This window comes from Acanthopagrus latus, chromosome 19 (genome assembly GCF_904848185.1).
Source record: "Acanthopagrus latus isolate v.2019 chromosome 19, fAcaLat1.1, whole genome shotgun sequence".
NCBI classification, from domain to species: domain Eukaryota; kingdom Metazoa; phylum Chordata; class Actinopteri; order Spariformes; family Sparidae; genus Acanthopagrus; species Acanthopagrus latus.
The window spans coordinates 15,603,891-15,619,833 of record NC_051057.1 but is presented as its reverse complement, the minus strand read 5'-3'; the positions used below and the strand labels follow the sequence as shown (position 1 = coordinate 15,619,833).

Below are 15,943 nucleotides of genomic sequence, written 5' to 3'. Positions count from 1 at the left end.
ATGTCTCTTCATATCAGTTTGAAATTTCTGGCCAGCGACACATCAAGATCTCAAATTGAAAAAGGGTGTTATTTATAGCCTCAGTGTGCACCCACTTCAGACGGGAGTAATGCTAAAGCATTAATCGTAGCAGCCACAATGAAGATTTTGTCTTCACAAACTGCATGGAGCCATTTGATATACATTTTCAAACTGATTTTTAAAGACGTTATTAGCAACCCTTTGAAGTCAAAATCTTCAGTGTAGCCGCTGCGCTACAAGTGTTAGCATGAAGTAGGTGCTCCCGCTCGACCGCACCTTAAGGGTGTGAATAACGTTTTTCAAATCAGCTATGGATCTTGGAGCTTCTGGACTATTATTATGCCTCCATTACACCTGTACGGAGCCATTTTGTCTTGTTTTTTTTAACATTCTCAAATAAGTCCCCATGTACTTCAGATGTTCAGGACAATACTACATTGTTCATTGTTTCCTCTGTGAAGCTTCAGAAATGTTTTGCAGACCATAGAACTTAACGTGATTTTCCATCAGCACAAGGGTTAGTAAAAAATGCCTGAATTTTTGTTATTTGGGTGAACTGATCCTTTAATGTTACTTCCACATACTGCAGTATAGCAATGCAGCATCTGACTCTGACACAATGCAACATACTGAATGTATACTGTGCTTTATATAGACTTGCAGCTCTGGCATATTTTGCACAGGCACGCAGTATACTTAGAGCTGCCATACTGGGGATGGATTTCATATTTCCGACCTATAAACACCACTCTCACAGCCCTCTGCACATCCACTGTGTTATTTTATTACCACACTGAGATTATGGATTTTTTATGGTTTGTAACCTAATTAGCACGTCGCCCTCCTCCCTCACCAACACATTCTAACATGTTATTTAATCACTTGTTATCTAACCTATAGCGCTCGCTTCGTTTTTTTTTTGTTTTTTTTGTTTTTTTCGGTTCAGTTCCATATTACTCCCATTCACAACGCAGAGTTAGCTGTCTAATGAGATTTTGCGCTCTGCTCAGAGACGAACTGTCTGGGTCCTAATGGCGCTACAGTTCACCGAGCGGCTGGCTGACCCATTTAGATGATAACGCTCGATACTGCACCACACTCAGACATACAGATTCAATATAAGTCAATACAGCACACGTGCCATGGGCAGCACTTGCAGATACATCTACCTTTCCTTTCAGTTGCACAAGCTTTAAATGATTTAATGATTTAAGTTCTCTTTTTCTTTTCTATTATGGATCAGGCTTGAATGAAACCCTGCATCATTGGTTTTCCCCTGAATTGCATACTCACAATATGTTGAGGGCTGCAACCAACAATTATTTGCATCACTAATTAATCTGATAATCGTTTTCTAAATTAAATAGCACAAAAAATAATCAAGCCCACGGGGGACGTCTTCAGATTGCTTGTTTTATCTGACCAGCAGGGCAAAACCTAAAAGGTAATTAATGTTCTATCACAGAAGTAAACACATTTAGCAGATTGTTCAACACAATACTTGCTGATTAATTTCTTCCGTTGATTAATGAGGCAATCGTTTCAGCTCGTTTGGAAGCTGGAAAGATCCGAAATATTAAAAACAGCTACCTAGAGTGAGATTGAGGAATATTAAGATTTATGTGGCTGTTCATGAATTTGAGAGTTGTTTTAATTTTGTTTTGCATTGTCTTTTATACCATAACCTGTGTGTGATGTTCTGTCAGAGAACTGAAGAAGTGGTCATAGTTTTGTTCAGATGAGCCAAAATGGCTACCGTCCTTCATTTTGTTGTCCTGTGCAGCAGCACCTGGAAGTTGTTACGATGAGCTGACAGGTGGTGGTAATATGAGTCATTGTTTGGAGGTCTTTAATTTTTTGGTTATATAATGTCAATTTCTACACTTCAGTTCGTTTAGGAGACGACATACAGTATGTGTATGTTTATTGGTTTAGGTGTATGAGCAGCGTAATCTCATGCCAAAGTTTCTAACAAACCTGCCGATCCACCAGAGGATTTGGCTTGATACTTGGTTGGCATGTACCTCGTGATACGATACTGTCACGATAACGACAATATCAAAATACAGCGATTCTGCGATAATCGATATATTGCAAGAAATTTCATCCATGACACATCACGATATCTGTGTCACTGAAGAAATTCTGAATTTATTGACTGCACAGGAATTACAAAACATTGTCCATCAGTTTTACATGAATGACAACCAAGTAAAACAAAGTGTACACTGCACAGTGGCTCTTCTTAACACACACACTGACCGCATCTTAATTATGATTGAATATCGATATTTGATGTATCAGTGTATCAATAATGTACCTCAAGACAAAATATCGCGATATATCGTAGTATTGATATTTTGGTACACCCCTACTAATTGCCCAGTTAAAGAAAAATACCCAGTACTCTCAAAGGCTCTTGAACTCTTCTAACTGTTTCTAATCTGTCTCCCAATACAAATAAATTCGGTAGCAAGAAGCAACGAGCTGTATGTGTTTGCTCGATTTGTACGATGTAAACAAAATCAGTTTTTACATCCTTTTATTGTGTTGCTTATGGGACGAATGGCAATTCAGGCAACCTGGATAAGGGAAAAGAGTAATTGTGGATTTTGGAAACAACCTCAGAACAGCGTAGTGATAAACAAATCTTCTGGGTTTTTCAGAGATTATAGAGTATTTAATATTTAGTACATCTGAACACTTGGCCCCTTGAATCACACATAATAATGATAATGATGATGCGTGAGAGGCACAAACTGGCACTGATGCAGTTATGTGTGTACTTATTGATGAATATCTCTAATTGCTCCGTGGGCGGTGTCTTATGATCCCGAGGGAGTGGATCTGCTTCCCAACAATAAAAAATGAGTTCATTTAATTTGCTCTCATGTGCAGACCTGGTGGACGTTGAGTTTTTCGGGCCTCCTCTGAACGCCTCACCTCTCCTTTTTCCGTGTCTGATTCTCATCTCTCGGATTTCGGGGTCAGTGTTGACGCGGCCCCTGCATATACCGATTCTGCCCTCGTTCTGTCGCCTCTCTCTCCCGTCCCGCCTGGGCAGAGTGGTGCTGAAAGATCCGGGCTAATACTGAGCTTGGATGGAAAGTAGGAAAGAAGAGAGGAAGAGAGGGAGGAAGGAGGGAGGACTTATTCTGCCAGTTTCATTTTTCATCCCGTGGAATTTAACATGGCGGTTGGGTTTATTCGTGGAAAGTGACTGTTTTTTCACCGTGTATTTGTGTCAGAGCTGACCCGGGTGACCTCAGCGCTGACTAACGCGGCCCACTGAAGCCTGTTTCTGTCTCACAAAAACTGGGGTTTGTTTGGTTTTATTTGTGTTTTTTTTTTTTTTTGTCGGTTTTACACTTTGAGCCCTGGAATAGTTCCTCTCTCAGTTCACCAGCTGCTGCTCCAGTTTTGAAGCCACTGCAGTCGGCGTTGCTCTCGCCCCATTGGCTGCTGGCTCTGGACGCAAGGCAGATTATCCCGTTGTCATGGCTACAGCAAACAGGAAATGCCCTGAAGCAGGTATTGCTTCAGGCCTTGTTCCGGTGTGTCACCCGTTTGCTTGAGGGGGGAAACTCGGCTCGTTGCTGTTGCTCCGTCTTTTCCATCTGCTCTCACAATGCCTCCTTTTTTAAATTTTTTTTTTTTTTTTTTACAGCCGAGGAGCTGAACCAGAAACTCCGTCTGGAGAAAGATGCTTTGTCCCGAAACAAGCCCTGAAATCCGACATTGACCCGAAAATTCCTTATCTGCAGCTTCTTAGGTTAGTTGCTTAACACGGCGTCGCTGCCTTGTGCAACCTCATTCACCTATTTCCCAAGTCGCTTTGATCGCAAAATATCAGCAGATGCCCTATTATTTTCACACGCCACGGGAGTCCTCTCTCCCTCCGTAACGTTCCTCTTCACTACACATGCCGAGCTGCAAAAAAAAAAAGGAAAAAAAACGAAAAACGGCCCTGAAATGCACTTCTACGCTTCCTAATCCCCCTCAGTGAAGGTGCACGTCTGCATGCTTTTGTACTTTTCCTTTGATGGCGGCTGATGGCCATTGAGTGGAGAGCTCCAGCCTTTAAGCAGCTTGAGCTGGGTTTTGTGTGCCGCTCTTAAAGTGAAGAAAGAGGAAAAAGAGAGGGGCCCAGCAGCGGGAGGGAGCCAGACTCTGCTCCGTACCCTCAGTGCAGTCCACATTCCCCCTAGTGCACCCCATCTGTCTGTGACAATAATGTTGACGAGGGCAGGTTTCCTGGTTTCTGGTATGTAAACGGTGCCACTGGGAGCTGCACGCTACATATCAGCACCGGTAGAATTTTGATTCCTTGTGTGCTCTCTCTCACTCGGTCTTTTTAATTCCTTCTTCTGGGCTAACTGTGAAGAGATGGTTGACAAAAAGCAATCACAAAATGGATTTCTCTTCCGTTCTTGCTTTTCTGCTCAGCCTCTTGAAATTCACGAGCAATCTGAGAAAAGATGAAAGAAGAATTCGACTACAGTGATTGATTTACAGGTGAATGACTGGCGAGCACTTTAAAAACTGTCCTGAGTGATGCAGTCCTATATCGACACTAATATTTATGCGTTAGAAACCGTATTCGGCCTGTAACTAACGATGATCTTCTTTGTTGATTAATCTGTCGGGATTAGTCTGGTCCATAAAATGTGAGAAGATTGTGATAAATCTCATGAAATCACTGTTTCCCAGAACCCAAGATCACATCCTCAAATGTCTTATTTTGTCCGCAACCCAAAGATACAGGAGCTGATTGATTATCCCACTAGAGGTTTTCTCTTTCTGTTTCCTTCTGACTGGTATAAAGTGAGTCGGCCCGACTAAGGTGATGTCACATCCTTCTGTGCAACAGTCCGAGTTAGAATCGTCTGAGGCAAAACTGTGGGGTCGTTCGCTCACGCTGCCGTTAAAATATGATCGACACCCACACTATGTGGTTTAAGCTGACTGAATGAGATTGTGAGTGGTTGACTATAATAAATAACAGCACAGATGTTGTGTTTTGTTTTTTTTACTTTAACTTTCATTTTTGCTGATAAGAATGTAGTTATATTTTGAAATTAGTCTCCAGGGCCTTTAGAATGTCTTCGACCGCTCATCACAGCCAAATAATTACATCTATATTGTTAATTGATTTATTGTTACGAGCAAAAAGTGCCAGGTATAACCCAGACCAACTCTATCATTTGTGTTTCTTCCTTTTCTCTGTTTTATATCACTTTAAACTGAATATCATATTACTAATTGGTCCGACAACAGGCCAGTTAATGATGTAACATTTGTCTGTGTGGAGAACTGTGATGGATATTTTGTGTGTGTGCTCCTGGAGATGCGACTGCAGCATCAAATACCAGCGACAGCATCTTATGAGTAGGGACAGACCGATTATCAGGGCTGATATTCAGCTTTATTCAGACTCCTGGGATCTGTGGGGTTTTTTTGTGTCTGTGTCAGATTGCCAATTATTTGCTCTGATGCAACATCCTCTCTCTGTCTGTCGTCACCGCTCTGTCTCACCCTCGGTGCTATCTGATTGGTTACGCGTCACAAAGAGGAGCCTGTTAACGCTGAATAATCTGAGTCTGCAGAGTAACTAGCAACTAATCAAATACGTGTAGAGGAGTGGAACTATGATTTAGCAGGATGAGGAATTACTATTTTCTACAAACATCAGTCCCGATATCTGTTATCAGTCTCAGTGATTATTAATAATCAGTATCATCACTGAAAATAGACGTCTGTCGATGACTGGTTCTGAGTTCTTGGTCAGGTGTCTGTCTGTGGACCCTACAGCACCACAGACGTGTTGAATGCAGATGAGATTAAAATGAAGGCCATGTTTGAAGGGGGTGTGGTCCGACCCATGACTAATGAGTGTCCACTTAATAATTCAGTAACGCAGGCATTACTAAATCATGAGCAGCCACGGGTCGGACGATGAGCCGCAGCTGGCGTGATCCCATCGCAGGACGGTCTCTAGTTCAGCCTGTTCTAAGATTTTATACACCAGGCAATTCATCTAGAGTGAAAAATACCAGTTGGTTTCGTCCCTGCGGCATTTCGAAGGATTTATAGAGGTGAAGTTTAAAGAGGTCGTATGTTGTGAGTGGTTGGCTGTGCTGTAAAATGATGATGCAGCTTGCACACCATCCCAGACAGCTTGTAATCCTGCACTGTACACAGCACCACTGACTGCTGGTGGTGCGAGCTCTTTGTCTCTCCCTTGTGGCCAAACAAGGAAGTTAAGATTAAATTTGTTTTTAAAAAAAATCCATATAAAAAATGCCTAGAAATTTTAATAACTCGTCGTGTGGCGGTGCTGAGACCGAGCAGTGCTCTCGGGCTTCTTTGCCTTTCTGACACCTTATGTTTCATTCATGCAACCGGGCCCCCCTGGACCCGGATGCTCCCACTCCCAGGCAGCCAGAACGCCTCCCGCTGCCTCCCTGCTCCCTCTGTTGGTCATCAATAATACTACTGCTGCTCCCTTACCCCCTGTTAGCCCCCCTCTGCCCCCCTGTCTGCTGCACACTGGGACATTACCATTTGGTGAGACTGACTGGCTTTGGTGAGGGAGACGGCGGGGGTCCGTCAGGGGGTACTCCTGCGCTCAAGGCTCCCTTTTGCATCGACCGCCCTGCTGTGGATCTCTTTGTTATCATTGAACACACATGCCGCTGCCGGAGAGGCAGGAGATTGGCACAGTCGATAAGCTTTTTTTCGGGTTGAGCTTTTGACCTTGAGACGCACACCTTGTGCTGCTGTGTGATTGATAATACGTGAACTCTTTTGTCAAGTGTTATGTAATTACACAGTTAAAATAATGCACGGCGTCAGGATTGTTGAGATTGTTGCAGGGTTTGACTGCGGGGAGGACACAGATGGTTCTGATGCAGCAGAGGGACATTTAGCATTGGAGGTTTGGGTTCCTTGCGCTCCTCAAAGCTCTTTATAGTAGACTCATGACAGCTGCAGTCCACTCGTCTCACCAGCAGGTGTCACCGCTAAGCTAATGCCCAGAGCTCTCAGAAGCATCATGGGAGAGCCGGGGTATCAATATATTGATTCCAATTATCAGGTTGTGAAGGTCATACATGTGGATCCTGGGTTGCTTCTCCTCCCTCTGCTGCTTTAGGTGTCAGTCCTGACTTTTCTGTCGAGCGTGTGGTGGATAACATGCACGCATCTAAACGGGTTTTTGAGCGATCCTCCAGGAGGTCGTGACCTCCGGCCTGAAGGTCACAGACACACTAACCAGCTGTCCACATAATAACTGTCGAGTTTTTAGGAGCATCCCCCCTGTTTGCTTGCGGCACTTTTGACTAAAAAAACCTCATTACGATAATTAAAGGGCAGATTGTGGGCCACTTCGTGTCGACTAATGAGGGTCGTTTCCTTGTTGCAACACTTTCCTGATGTTTTTTCACACCTGCGTGGGGCTGAGGAGGAGGAAACGGCGACGACGCCGACAATTTGCTGTCATGTGTCACGAGCCGAGGCCCCTTGAATCTGAATCTGCCCCACTTCACCTCCTTTGTCATTCAAACAACCTCATGAATATTTCACTGCCCCGATCTGACGGCTGGAAGAAGAAAGGGGAGGGAGAGAAAGAAGGGGCTGGAGCCGAGGGAGACATGAAAGAGTCGTAATCGCCAACGCAGCGCGGTTGTCGTCGGAGTAATGACCTGTGTGGCGACGGCCGAAGCTCTGGCTAGTGTGTAATTGGTGTGAGATGGCCTGACGCATCACAATGTTAAAAAATCAAGCCAGCGTCAGGGCAGCTTAATATTGATTTTGTCTAATAATGTTTAGACCCTTTTGATTTGTGCCACAAATCACGCATATGATGTTGAAAGGGAAAGTCGCCGTTTGTCATAAAACTACTAAAATATAAAATTGGGAAAATAACCAACAGTCGTGTAAATGACGTCACCTAAACCTGTAACTTAAACTTTACAGAGCTGCTTTTCCTTTCACATCACTGCAGTTGTCAATATGAGCAGATTTATTGTGATTTACATCTTTCGCACTACCTTTTCTGTGCCGAGGTGGCCATGTTGGTGTTGGTGACATATATTGAGCGAGACAGTGTAGTTCACTGAGCGCTTTAACATGAGGTTACATAATAATTTACTTTATTTACGACAAACTGTGACTTAATTGACTTGCAAAATTATCTTGTATTATTAAAACTGACATATGTGTGACTCTTGGCACAATTAAAACAGGATTGATACAGTATTTTTTTCTAAAATAAGGTCCAATGAGGGAAACTAGAAGGGGCGTGACTCTCTTTAAGCCTCCTGGACGTCCTTCTGTCCATGAAGGAACAGTGTGTGTTTCCACCTTCTTTTTGTGGATTAGGTTTCCTACACTTTAAAACTGTGAGAAATCCCAGAAGAAACTCATTTCACGTGTCAAGTGACAGAGTCACCTTGCTGCAGCCACAGCAGAGCAGAGTGTAGTAGCCTGTGGGCCAGGACTAGTGGGTGAAAGGTAAAGCTAATGAGGCGAGCGGAGGAAACACTCCTAACCTACGAATGCACTTTGACAAAGGCCGACGCGGAAACGCAGGAAACGAGAGGTGCTCTTGACGTGGCCTTCTCCCTTTTGTGAGGTCGCCTTTTTGCGTGAGGGCTGTGCCAGATGTAACACACACACACACACACACACACACACACACACACGACTCGAGTGTTTTCAGATGAGAAAATAACACCACCGGCACCCTCCTCCTCGCCATCACCACCACCACCACCACCATGTCATGCCTCCATCATGTATGGCAGTGTACACATGTGTGGCCCCTTTAAGAGCCCAATGTCCAGGGCTCGGAGCTCTGTGTGTGCTGACCGTGGCCTCTGGGTTGGTCACCGGGGGGGGGGGGCAAGCTGCAGAGGAGGAACGGCTGACTGACTCCAACCTCCCCAGCCCCCGTTTAGACCAAACGGCAGCCTCTCCGCGCCGCATGCCCTTATCTACCAATGGAATGCAACAGCTGTGCGGGGGAGCGTCAGGGTGGGCTGGCTGAAACCCCCCTGCCAGACCCCCGCACAGCACAGCTCCCCCCCCCCTCCACCACACACACACACACACACACACACCCTCCACCTCCAAGCGACGTGCCGGGCTCCTGAAAGGCAGCTCAACTAAAAAGTGAGCTAGACACAGTGAGGGACTCGGCAGGGCTGCTGCACATTCAAAATAGAGTCAGAGGGAGGGAAGAGAGAGAGGGAGAGAGCGAAGGAGAGAGAGAGAGAGAGAAGGAGAGTCAGGGACAGGCAGTGCTGAAAAGGAGAGCACAAAGAGAAGGAAAGTGGAGCAGGGGAGGGGAACAGGAGGCTGGGTGAAGGGAGAGGGAAAGACAAAAGAAGGAGAGGGGAGACATAGCAGGGTGATCGGAGGGGACTGAGCAAATGGCTACGGAGGAGACGGCGGGGGGAGCCAGGAAAGCCACCAAGAGCAAACTGTTTGAGTTCCTGGTCCATGGAGTGGTGAGTGGCGCTGTCCGTCATTCTCATGAAGGGAGCTTGGCTCTGGCATGCATCTGTGTGTATGTGTAGTGTGTATGAGTGTGTGAGTGTATGTGTGTGTGTGCATGAGTCGGCGCAGCAGCAGCAGCAGCAGCAGCGGTCTGTGTGTGTGAGATAGCTGGGTAAAGCTTGGCCATGTGAAGGTTATTTCCAGCCCCCGTTCCCCCCGCCCCCCCACACTGCATCCCAGCCTGTTAGGAGACGGCTGGGCAGAGAACAAGAAGTGGAGCAGCGTGGATGGATGGAGCCGAGGAGTAAAAAAGGATGGGGAGCAGAGGGTGATTGTAGAAATAAGAGCTAAGCAGCAGCAGAAGCAGAAGGCAGCTCAGCTCAGCTTCCCCCCTCCTTGGCTAACAGAGGAGCACACTGCCTCTTCCCTGGGAGTCACAGACAGAGGAAAAAAAAAAAAAAAAAAAGGAAGGGAAATGACGAGTCCACTCACAACAACACAGCCAGAGAGCATGAGCAGCCCCCCCCCCCTTCGTCTCTTCCAGCAGGCAGCGTGCCGCTCGCCTCGGTGGAAGGATTTGAACCTGTAAGGTCACGAGACAAACGGACGTAGTAAGCGCAGACGGAGCCGAGGGAGGCAGGCGGCCAATCCTGGAAATCATGCAGAACAATCAGGCCCATTCATGTGGAGCTAGCATGAAAAGGTCAAGTCAAGTGTTGCTCATGGTTAGAGGTTAGGCAACTGTTACCATAAGCCCCCACGCTAAATAACAGAGCACACACCGGTTTGTTTTGGTCAGGAGCTGAAAGAATTATTAGAGAGTGCGAGGGCGGTGTAGAAAAGTGTGGGTCGGCGACACTTTCCTGCTGAAAGTTTGAGCAGATGTGGCTTTGACATTGAATCAAGTGTGTAAAAGAAACTGCAGGTTTACGGCAACGATTCCTCGTCCAGGTCCAAGGCTTTTTTTCAAATTTTTTCCTTCTTTGCCGGCTGCAGCGAACAATCAATTATCGATTATTCTTGGAGTGTCAAAAGAAAAAAAATGAGAAAAGATACCCAGCATAGCTCTCTGAAGCTCAAGGTGACATCCTCAACGTGTTTAGTTTTGTCGGAACCAAGAATCAAAAACTCAAATGATTTTCGGTTTTCTTTGACGAGCGACAAAGAAAAAAAAGATGTGAAAACAGAAGTGTATTATCTTGCCTGAAAAAAACAAGTAATCGATTCCACTTTCTCCTTGGTTGGAAAAGTATTTTTTTCTTTCGTAAATGTCCGTCTGATTCTGGAGATACCTTGTGATTGAACTCAAAGTCACCTCTTTGCAGATCTCGAAAATCTGGCATCACTTCCTAATCCTCAAGTACACAGAGAAGGTCAAGAGACTTTCTGGTGTTTATTTCAGATATTTTCAGGCTGTTTAAACTGCATGAATTTATATTTTGGGGTGTATTATGCAGCAGAAATTGACAGTAGACAGGCGACAGAAAATGACAGAATAGACAAATGAGGGATGAGCAGACTCGAGTCACAGACGTCGAGTAGCTTTCAATCATTTTGGAGTGCGCAGAGGGTTTTTTGGAATGCAGGGTTAGAGAATCGTCTAAATGTGTGGACGCGACCCCCCCCCTGACGGAAACGCAGTTTTCAGTGTTGAAAGTTGAAATGAGCAATTATTTTGATCACGTACAAGTCAAGTTTTTAGGCAAAAAAAGGACAAAAAAATCAGCTGGTTGTGGTTTAAAAACGTGTGAACATGTGTTGGTTTTTTCCAGTTTTCTGTAACAGTTAACTGGATAGTTTGGTTAAAGGGGCATTATGTCAGAATTTTTGTTCAAAAACAAAACAAATGCTTAACAAAACATCAACTAAACTTATCAAGAGAATGTGAAAAGATACATTTAGATTTTTTTACGGCGTGTCATAGACGTCTATGTAGCCAACCCTAACCCTAGTCTACTGAAGTTAGCATGCTAACCAGCTAGCCCGAGCTCTCAGTCCAGACTGCTAGCTGCGAGGCTAACAGAGCTAATTAGCTAACTACAGCTAGAGTTAACAGCTGCTGTGGTGATTTGCTAGCCCCCTGTTTGTTTTGTTCTTACATATTGCACCTTTAAGTAAAACAGACAGTTTTCAGCTTTTTCTGTCACTCTCACAGTAATCATTAAAGAACCGCTAGATCATAAATTTGCACCGAACCGAATCTGGCATCACTTCCCGATCCTCAAGTACACAGAGAAGGTCAAACAGATGTTCTGCGATGTAAGTATTTAATCAAAACATTTTATTTTTAATTCAGTAATGGCAGTCTCACAGTCAATAACTGAGCAGATAAATGGGAAAGGAGCCGTGTAAACGAGGTATGTTGTTCACGGCCGGTGCAAGGGCTCCTCTTTTTAATCATTTCAAAAACCTGAAGAGGTAAAAGTACAAAGCATTTCAAAATGCAAAAGTCTACCGCAAAAAAAGGCCCTGTTTGGTCCCGACCTCATGATTAAAAATACATTTTTGGTGCGGAAACTTTGATTGAATATTAAGTATGTAGTTTTGGGGGAGGAAGAGAAAGATTGCTATTTCTTTTATGTATAAACAAACTAAAATGAACAAACTCTCTCTTTGTTTTCATGACTGAATAAACAAACATCACAATTTCCTCTTTTACTTTGTTTATATTTGGCGGCCACCTCTCTACTATTCAGTAATAGCGAAAAACAATTATTTATTTATGTAGTTTGTGTTATTACCCCATTAATCTTGTAGATATTGAAATTCTTAGTTTGAATTCCTTCTCCTTAAATGTGAGTATCAGCTGGTTTTCCCATTTTTCTTGGATTTCACGGTGTTGAAAGCAACGTTTCACTATTTGCAATAATCAACAATGACCTGCCACATTACGAGTGTGTCTTTCGGCTGAAGTGAACCTCACCTTCTGTCGCAGATCCCGAGCCTCGGCGTCGCCTCCCGACCCCTCTAAAAAGACATCGTGTTATATGTTTGTCAAATCTTCTCATGAACAAGCTCGACTGAGTTGTGATGTGAGGCGGAAGTCTGTTTTAATCAGCGCCGCCGATGTCGCGCCGGGGCGTCCTGACAGCAGGTAGATTTATACAGTGAAACACGATGAGGTATTGTCTCCGTGACAGGAGCGGTCATTACAGGGGCTCCGGTGCTGATGCCCTGCGCACAGAGACAGACTTTAGGAAACAATGGAGCAGGTGATTGATGAGCCAGATGAGTGTGTCCTCTCAACAGACCAATTAACCTTGATGAGGCTCTGGCTGCTCCAAGCCAAATATTTCCCTCTGCTTATTTCCTCTCTTGCCTGCCTGCCTCACCCCCCCCCCTTCTCTCCTCTCTTTCCTCTCCTTCCTCCGCGTTTTTTTAAGATGGAAAACTCGTTGTAATAGTTGCGGCAGGTTCCTCTCCGTGTATACTGCAGAATGGAGAAATATTTATATGATGGGATATGGGGATGATTCGGCGCAGTCTGTTAGCTTGTGGCGAGGGATGACGTTTCCTCCCTCACAGGCCCATTCCAGAGCAGCGAGTTCCACATGAACTGGAATATATAGAAGTTCACTATATGTAAACATTGTTGTGGTTCTTTTTTCCGAAGGTCGTGGTGTTCCTGCCTCCCTGCAGCATCGTGTGTGTGTTGTGGGGGAGAGCGTTTGGCCGAGGTCTGGTTCTAGGACTGATGGGTGGGCTGAAGGCCTGGCTGAGGTCTCTTCCTCTTTCTCTCTCATTATCTGCCTTAACCCCCCCCCCCACCCCATCCCACCACCACCACCGCTGTAAACTTCTCTGGCTCGTTTGTGTGTGTGTGTCTGTGTGTGTGTGTGTGTTGTGTGGAGGTCAGCGAGGGCTGCGGTGATGAGAAAAGCCTTCCAGCATTCACTCTGCGTGGGAAACCCCGATAAGCCAAAACACAATACGACACACTGTAGCTCCGTCATGTGTAAAGTCTGAGGGTTTTTTTTTTGTTTGAGAACTTTGACTTCAAGCCTACTCACACAATTTCATTGTCATTTAAAGGGTTAGTACACTCAAATTACAAAAAAAGAAGAAAAAAAACCCTTATATTTTTGATCAGGGGTTGGCAGATATGGCTTTTTCGTGGGCTGATAACAGCGCTGTTAGAAATCAACAAGACTGATGAAAGGTGGCAGGGTCCGCCACATGGAAACAATGTTAAACAGTATGGAGTTGTGTTGTCCTTTAAGATCAGTGTCTTCATTCAGTTCATTCAGTCATGAAAACAAAGACAGTGTGTGTTCAGGCTTAACAAAATCTGTCAGTGAAGATCTAAAATTTCTAAACAGTGCACCCTTAATCAAACACAATACATAGTGATTAAAAATACATCTCTTCTGTGATAATAAACTAAAACAAGCATTTTTAGGACATTAACTTGGGATTTGATTTCATACTTGACAAACGTAACAATAAATCGATGAATGATCTGAAGTTCGAGCTCCACTCAAGAACTACTCTCATCTCCGGTTTTTAATAGATCTCAGGGCTCCAAATCGAAGCCGTCCATGTTACAACCCACGGATTCGTATGTTTACTGCAGTGTGGGTTAAGTTTGGCCTCTTCAAATCCCTCCCGAGATGCCAACACACTTCTCAGATATCCATCCACATGGCAGATTCGATTGCTGGCTGGCTGGCTGGCTGGCAGAGCTCCGGGCAGAGTGTTGGAGCCAGTTCAGCAGGTCAGATTATAGAGTACCACTCATTGTGCGTGCGTGTGTGTGTGGATTTAGAGGAAATTCATCTCACATGTTATCCAGCTATGGTTCTCTGTATCTGTTATCTGCAAAGGTTCGAATTCTCTAGACAGACAGACAGACAGAGGCGTGTAACAGAAATCTGGCTGCTGAAAAAGTCTAGTCTGATGCCTGTTTGGGTGTTTTTTTTGTCCAGTTTAAGTAGGAAGAAGGGGCTCTTAAGACTCCAAGAGGTTCGAGCGGGAGGCCCCCCACCATATGTTGTTTTATCCCCCCCTGTTTGAGACCCTTCTCAGTTTGCCCCACGACATCCCCTCCCCCAAAACCTCTCAGCCAAGAGTGACAGCAACGCCTGCTCAGGCTTCTTATCGCAGGATTTCTGCCTTGTCACCATTTCAAAGGGCGAGAAATACATCAGTCTCAGCCTGTCGTACGCCGCTCTGAGTTATACTGTCTGCCCGTGGAAGTCACAGATTCTTGTTTTCCTACTTAGCCCCTCGCTGGTGTTTATTCTTTGTTTTCCGATGGCAGGGGTCACGTGTGTTTGTGGACGGTCTAAAGATCAAATCTGGTGGGTGTATGTGCGTGCAGAGACCCACTTTTAGAGGGTGACAAGCTATGAACTGTTGGAAAATAACGTTAGCGAATGAGAGGATATGAAACCCCGCGTTTGTATCCTTCAGCTGTCCTTGTCTCTCCAACATTTACCCACTCTGTTAAGAACTGTATCAGTGTGTTCTTTGAAAAAGGATCGTTTCTTTTCTTTTCTTTCATTTGTGTGTTGTTGATGGGGGGAAAAAAAGTTCTTTTAAGTCATGGCTCTACTGAAAAAGAGAGGTTTGGATGTTCTTTTGAATAATAAGTGAGGTAGAGGGGAGAATAGAGAGCTTTAAAGTGTCCGATGTGACAAGTTGTTTGTGTTTTTTTTTTGTGTGGTAATTACTGAGCAACCGCTAGGTACATTAATAAAACCAGAGAGATTTGCAAGTCTTTTTACGGCTAATATTCAATTTCATACACCACAAGGACAAGATAATTAATTAATGTTATAAACAGATAAACTTGTTTCCTGTCAATGTGCGCTCCTGCAAAGTGAGAAGAACCACAAAGATACTTGCACTTTGTCCTCATATATATATATATATATATATATATATATATATATATATATATATATATATATATATATATATATATATATAATTTAAATTTTTTTTTTTACTTCACTACCTTGCAGATTAAGATTTCATACTCAAACGCTGTGATGAGCTCATGAAATATGCATCATTATAGATCAAACAATACAACGGTCAGGGCCGAATTAACCTTCAAGGTGGCCCCGGGGCAGAAATAAGCCACGGGACCCCAATCAGGGAATCTGACCTCCTTTCCCCCCTGCTTGGTTCCCAAATTCAGCGTTACTTTGACTGAATGCTAAATTATTTAAAAACAAGCAGCATGTGAGCACAATATCAACTACGGTTCATGGAACACAAAAAGGTAAAAGTAAAGGATCAGCTACATTAGCCAACTTGTTACCTGACAGATGTAGCTGTCTCTATAGTACAGGTTAAAGATATTTAGGTGTTTTGCTCTACGACATCAAATATGTCATTAAATGTCCCACAGTTGAGTTAAACATGTCTTAAAAACTGCGGTGGCTAAATGAGTGGTGTACATATAAACGTCAAT

General features: G+C 44.2%; 1 protein-coding gene across 10 annotated transcripts in view; it reads left to right on the top strand.

Annotated features, from left to right (window-relative positions):
- The window catches only part of smarcd3b (SWI/SNF related, matrix associated, actin dependent regulator of chromatin, subfamily d, member 3b), a 45,594-nt gene that overhangs the window by 5,403 nt on the left and 24,248 nt on the right, over positions 1–15,943 (top strand). For 3 of the 10 annotated variants that reach the window (XM_037079710.1, XM_037079709.1, XM_037079704.1), the window contains exon 1: positions 9,214–9,533. The exons of 2 other annotated variants lie outside the window; for them this stretch is intronic. In XM_037079710.1, coding sequence (XP_036935605.1) covers positions 9,456–9,533 — 78 coding nt within the window. In that variant the 5' untranslated portion in view covers positions 9,214–9,455. Of the gene's footprint in view, positions 1–3,688; positions 3,794–9,211; positions 9,534–15,943 lie in introns of those variants that run through there. 5 more of the 10 variants (XM_037079707.1, XM_037079702.1, XM_037079701.1 and 2 more) reach the window with 5 other exon arrangements.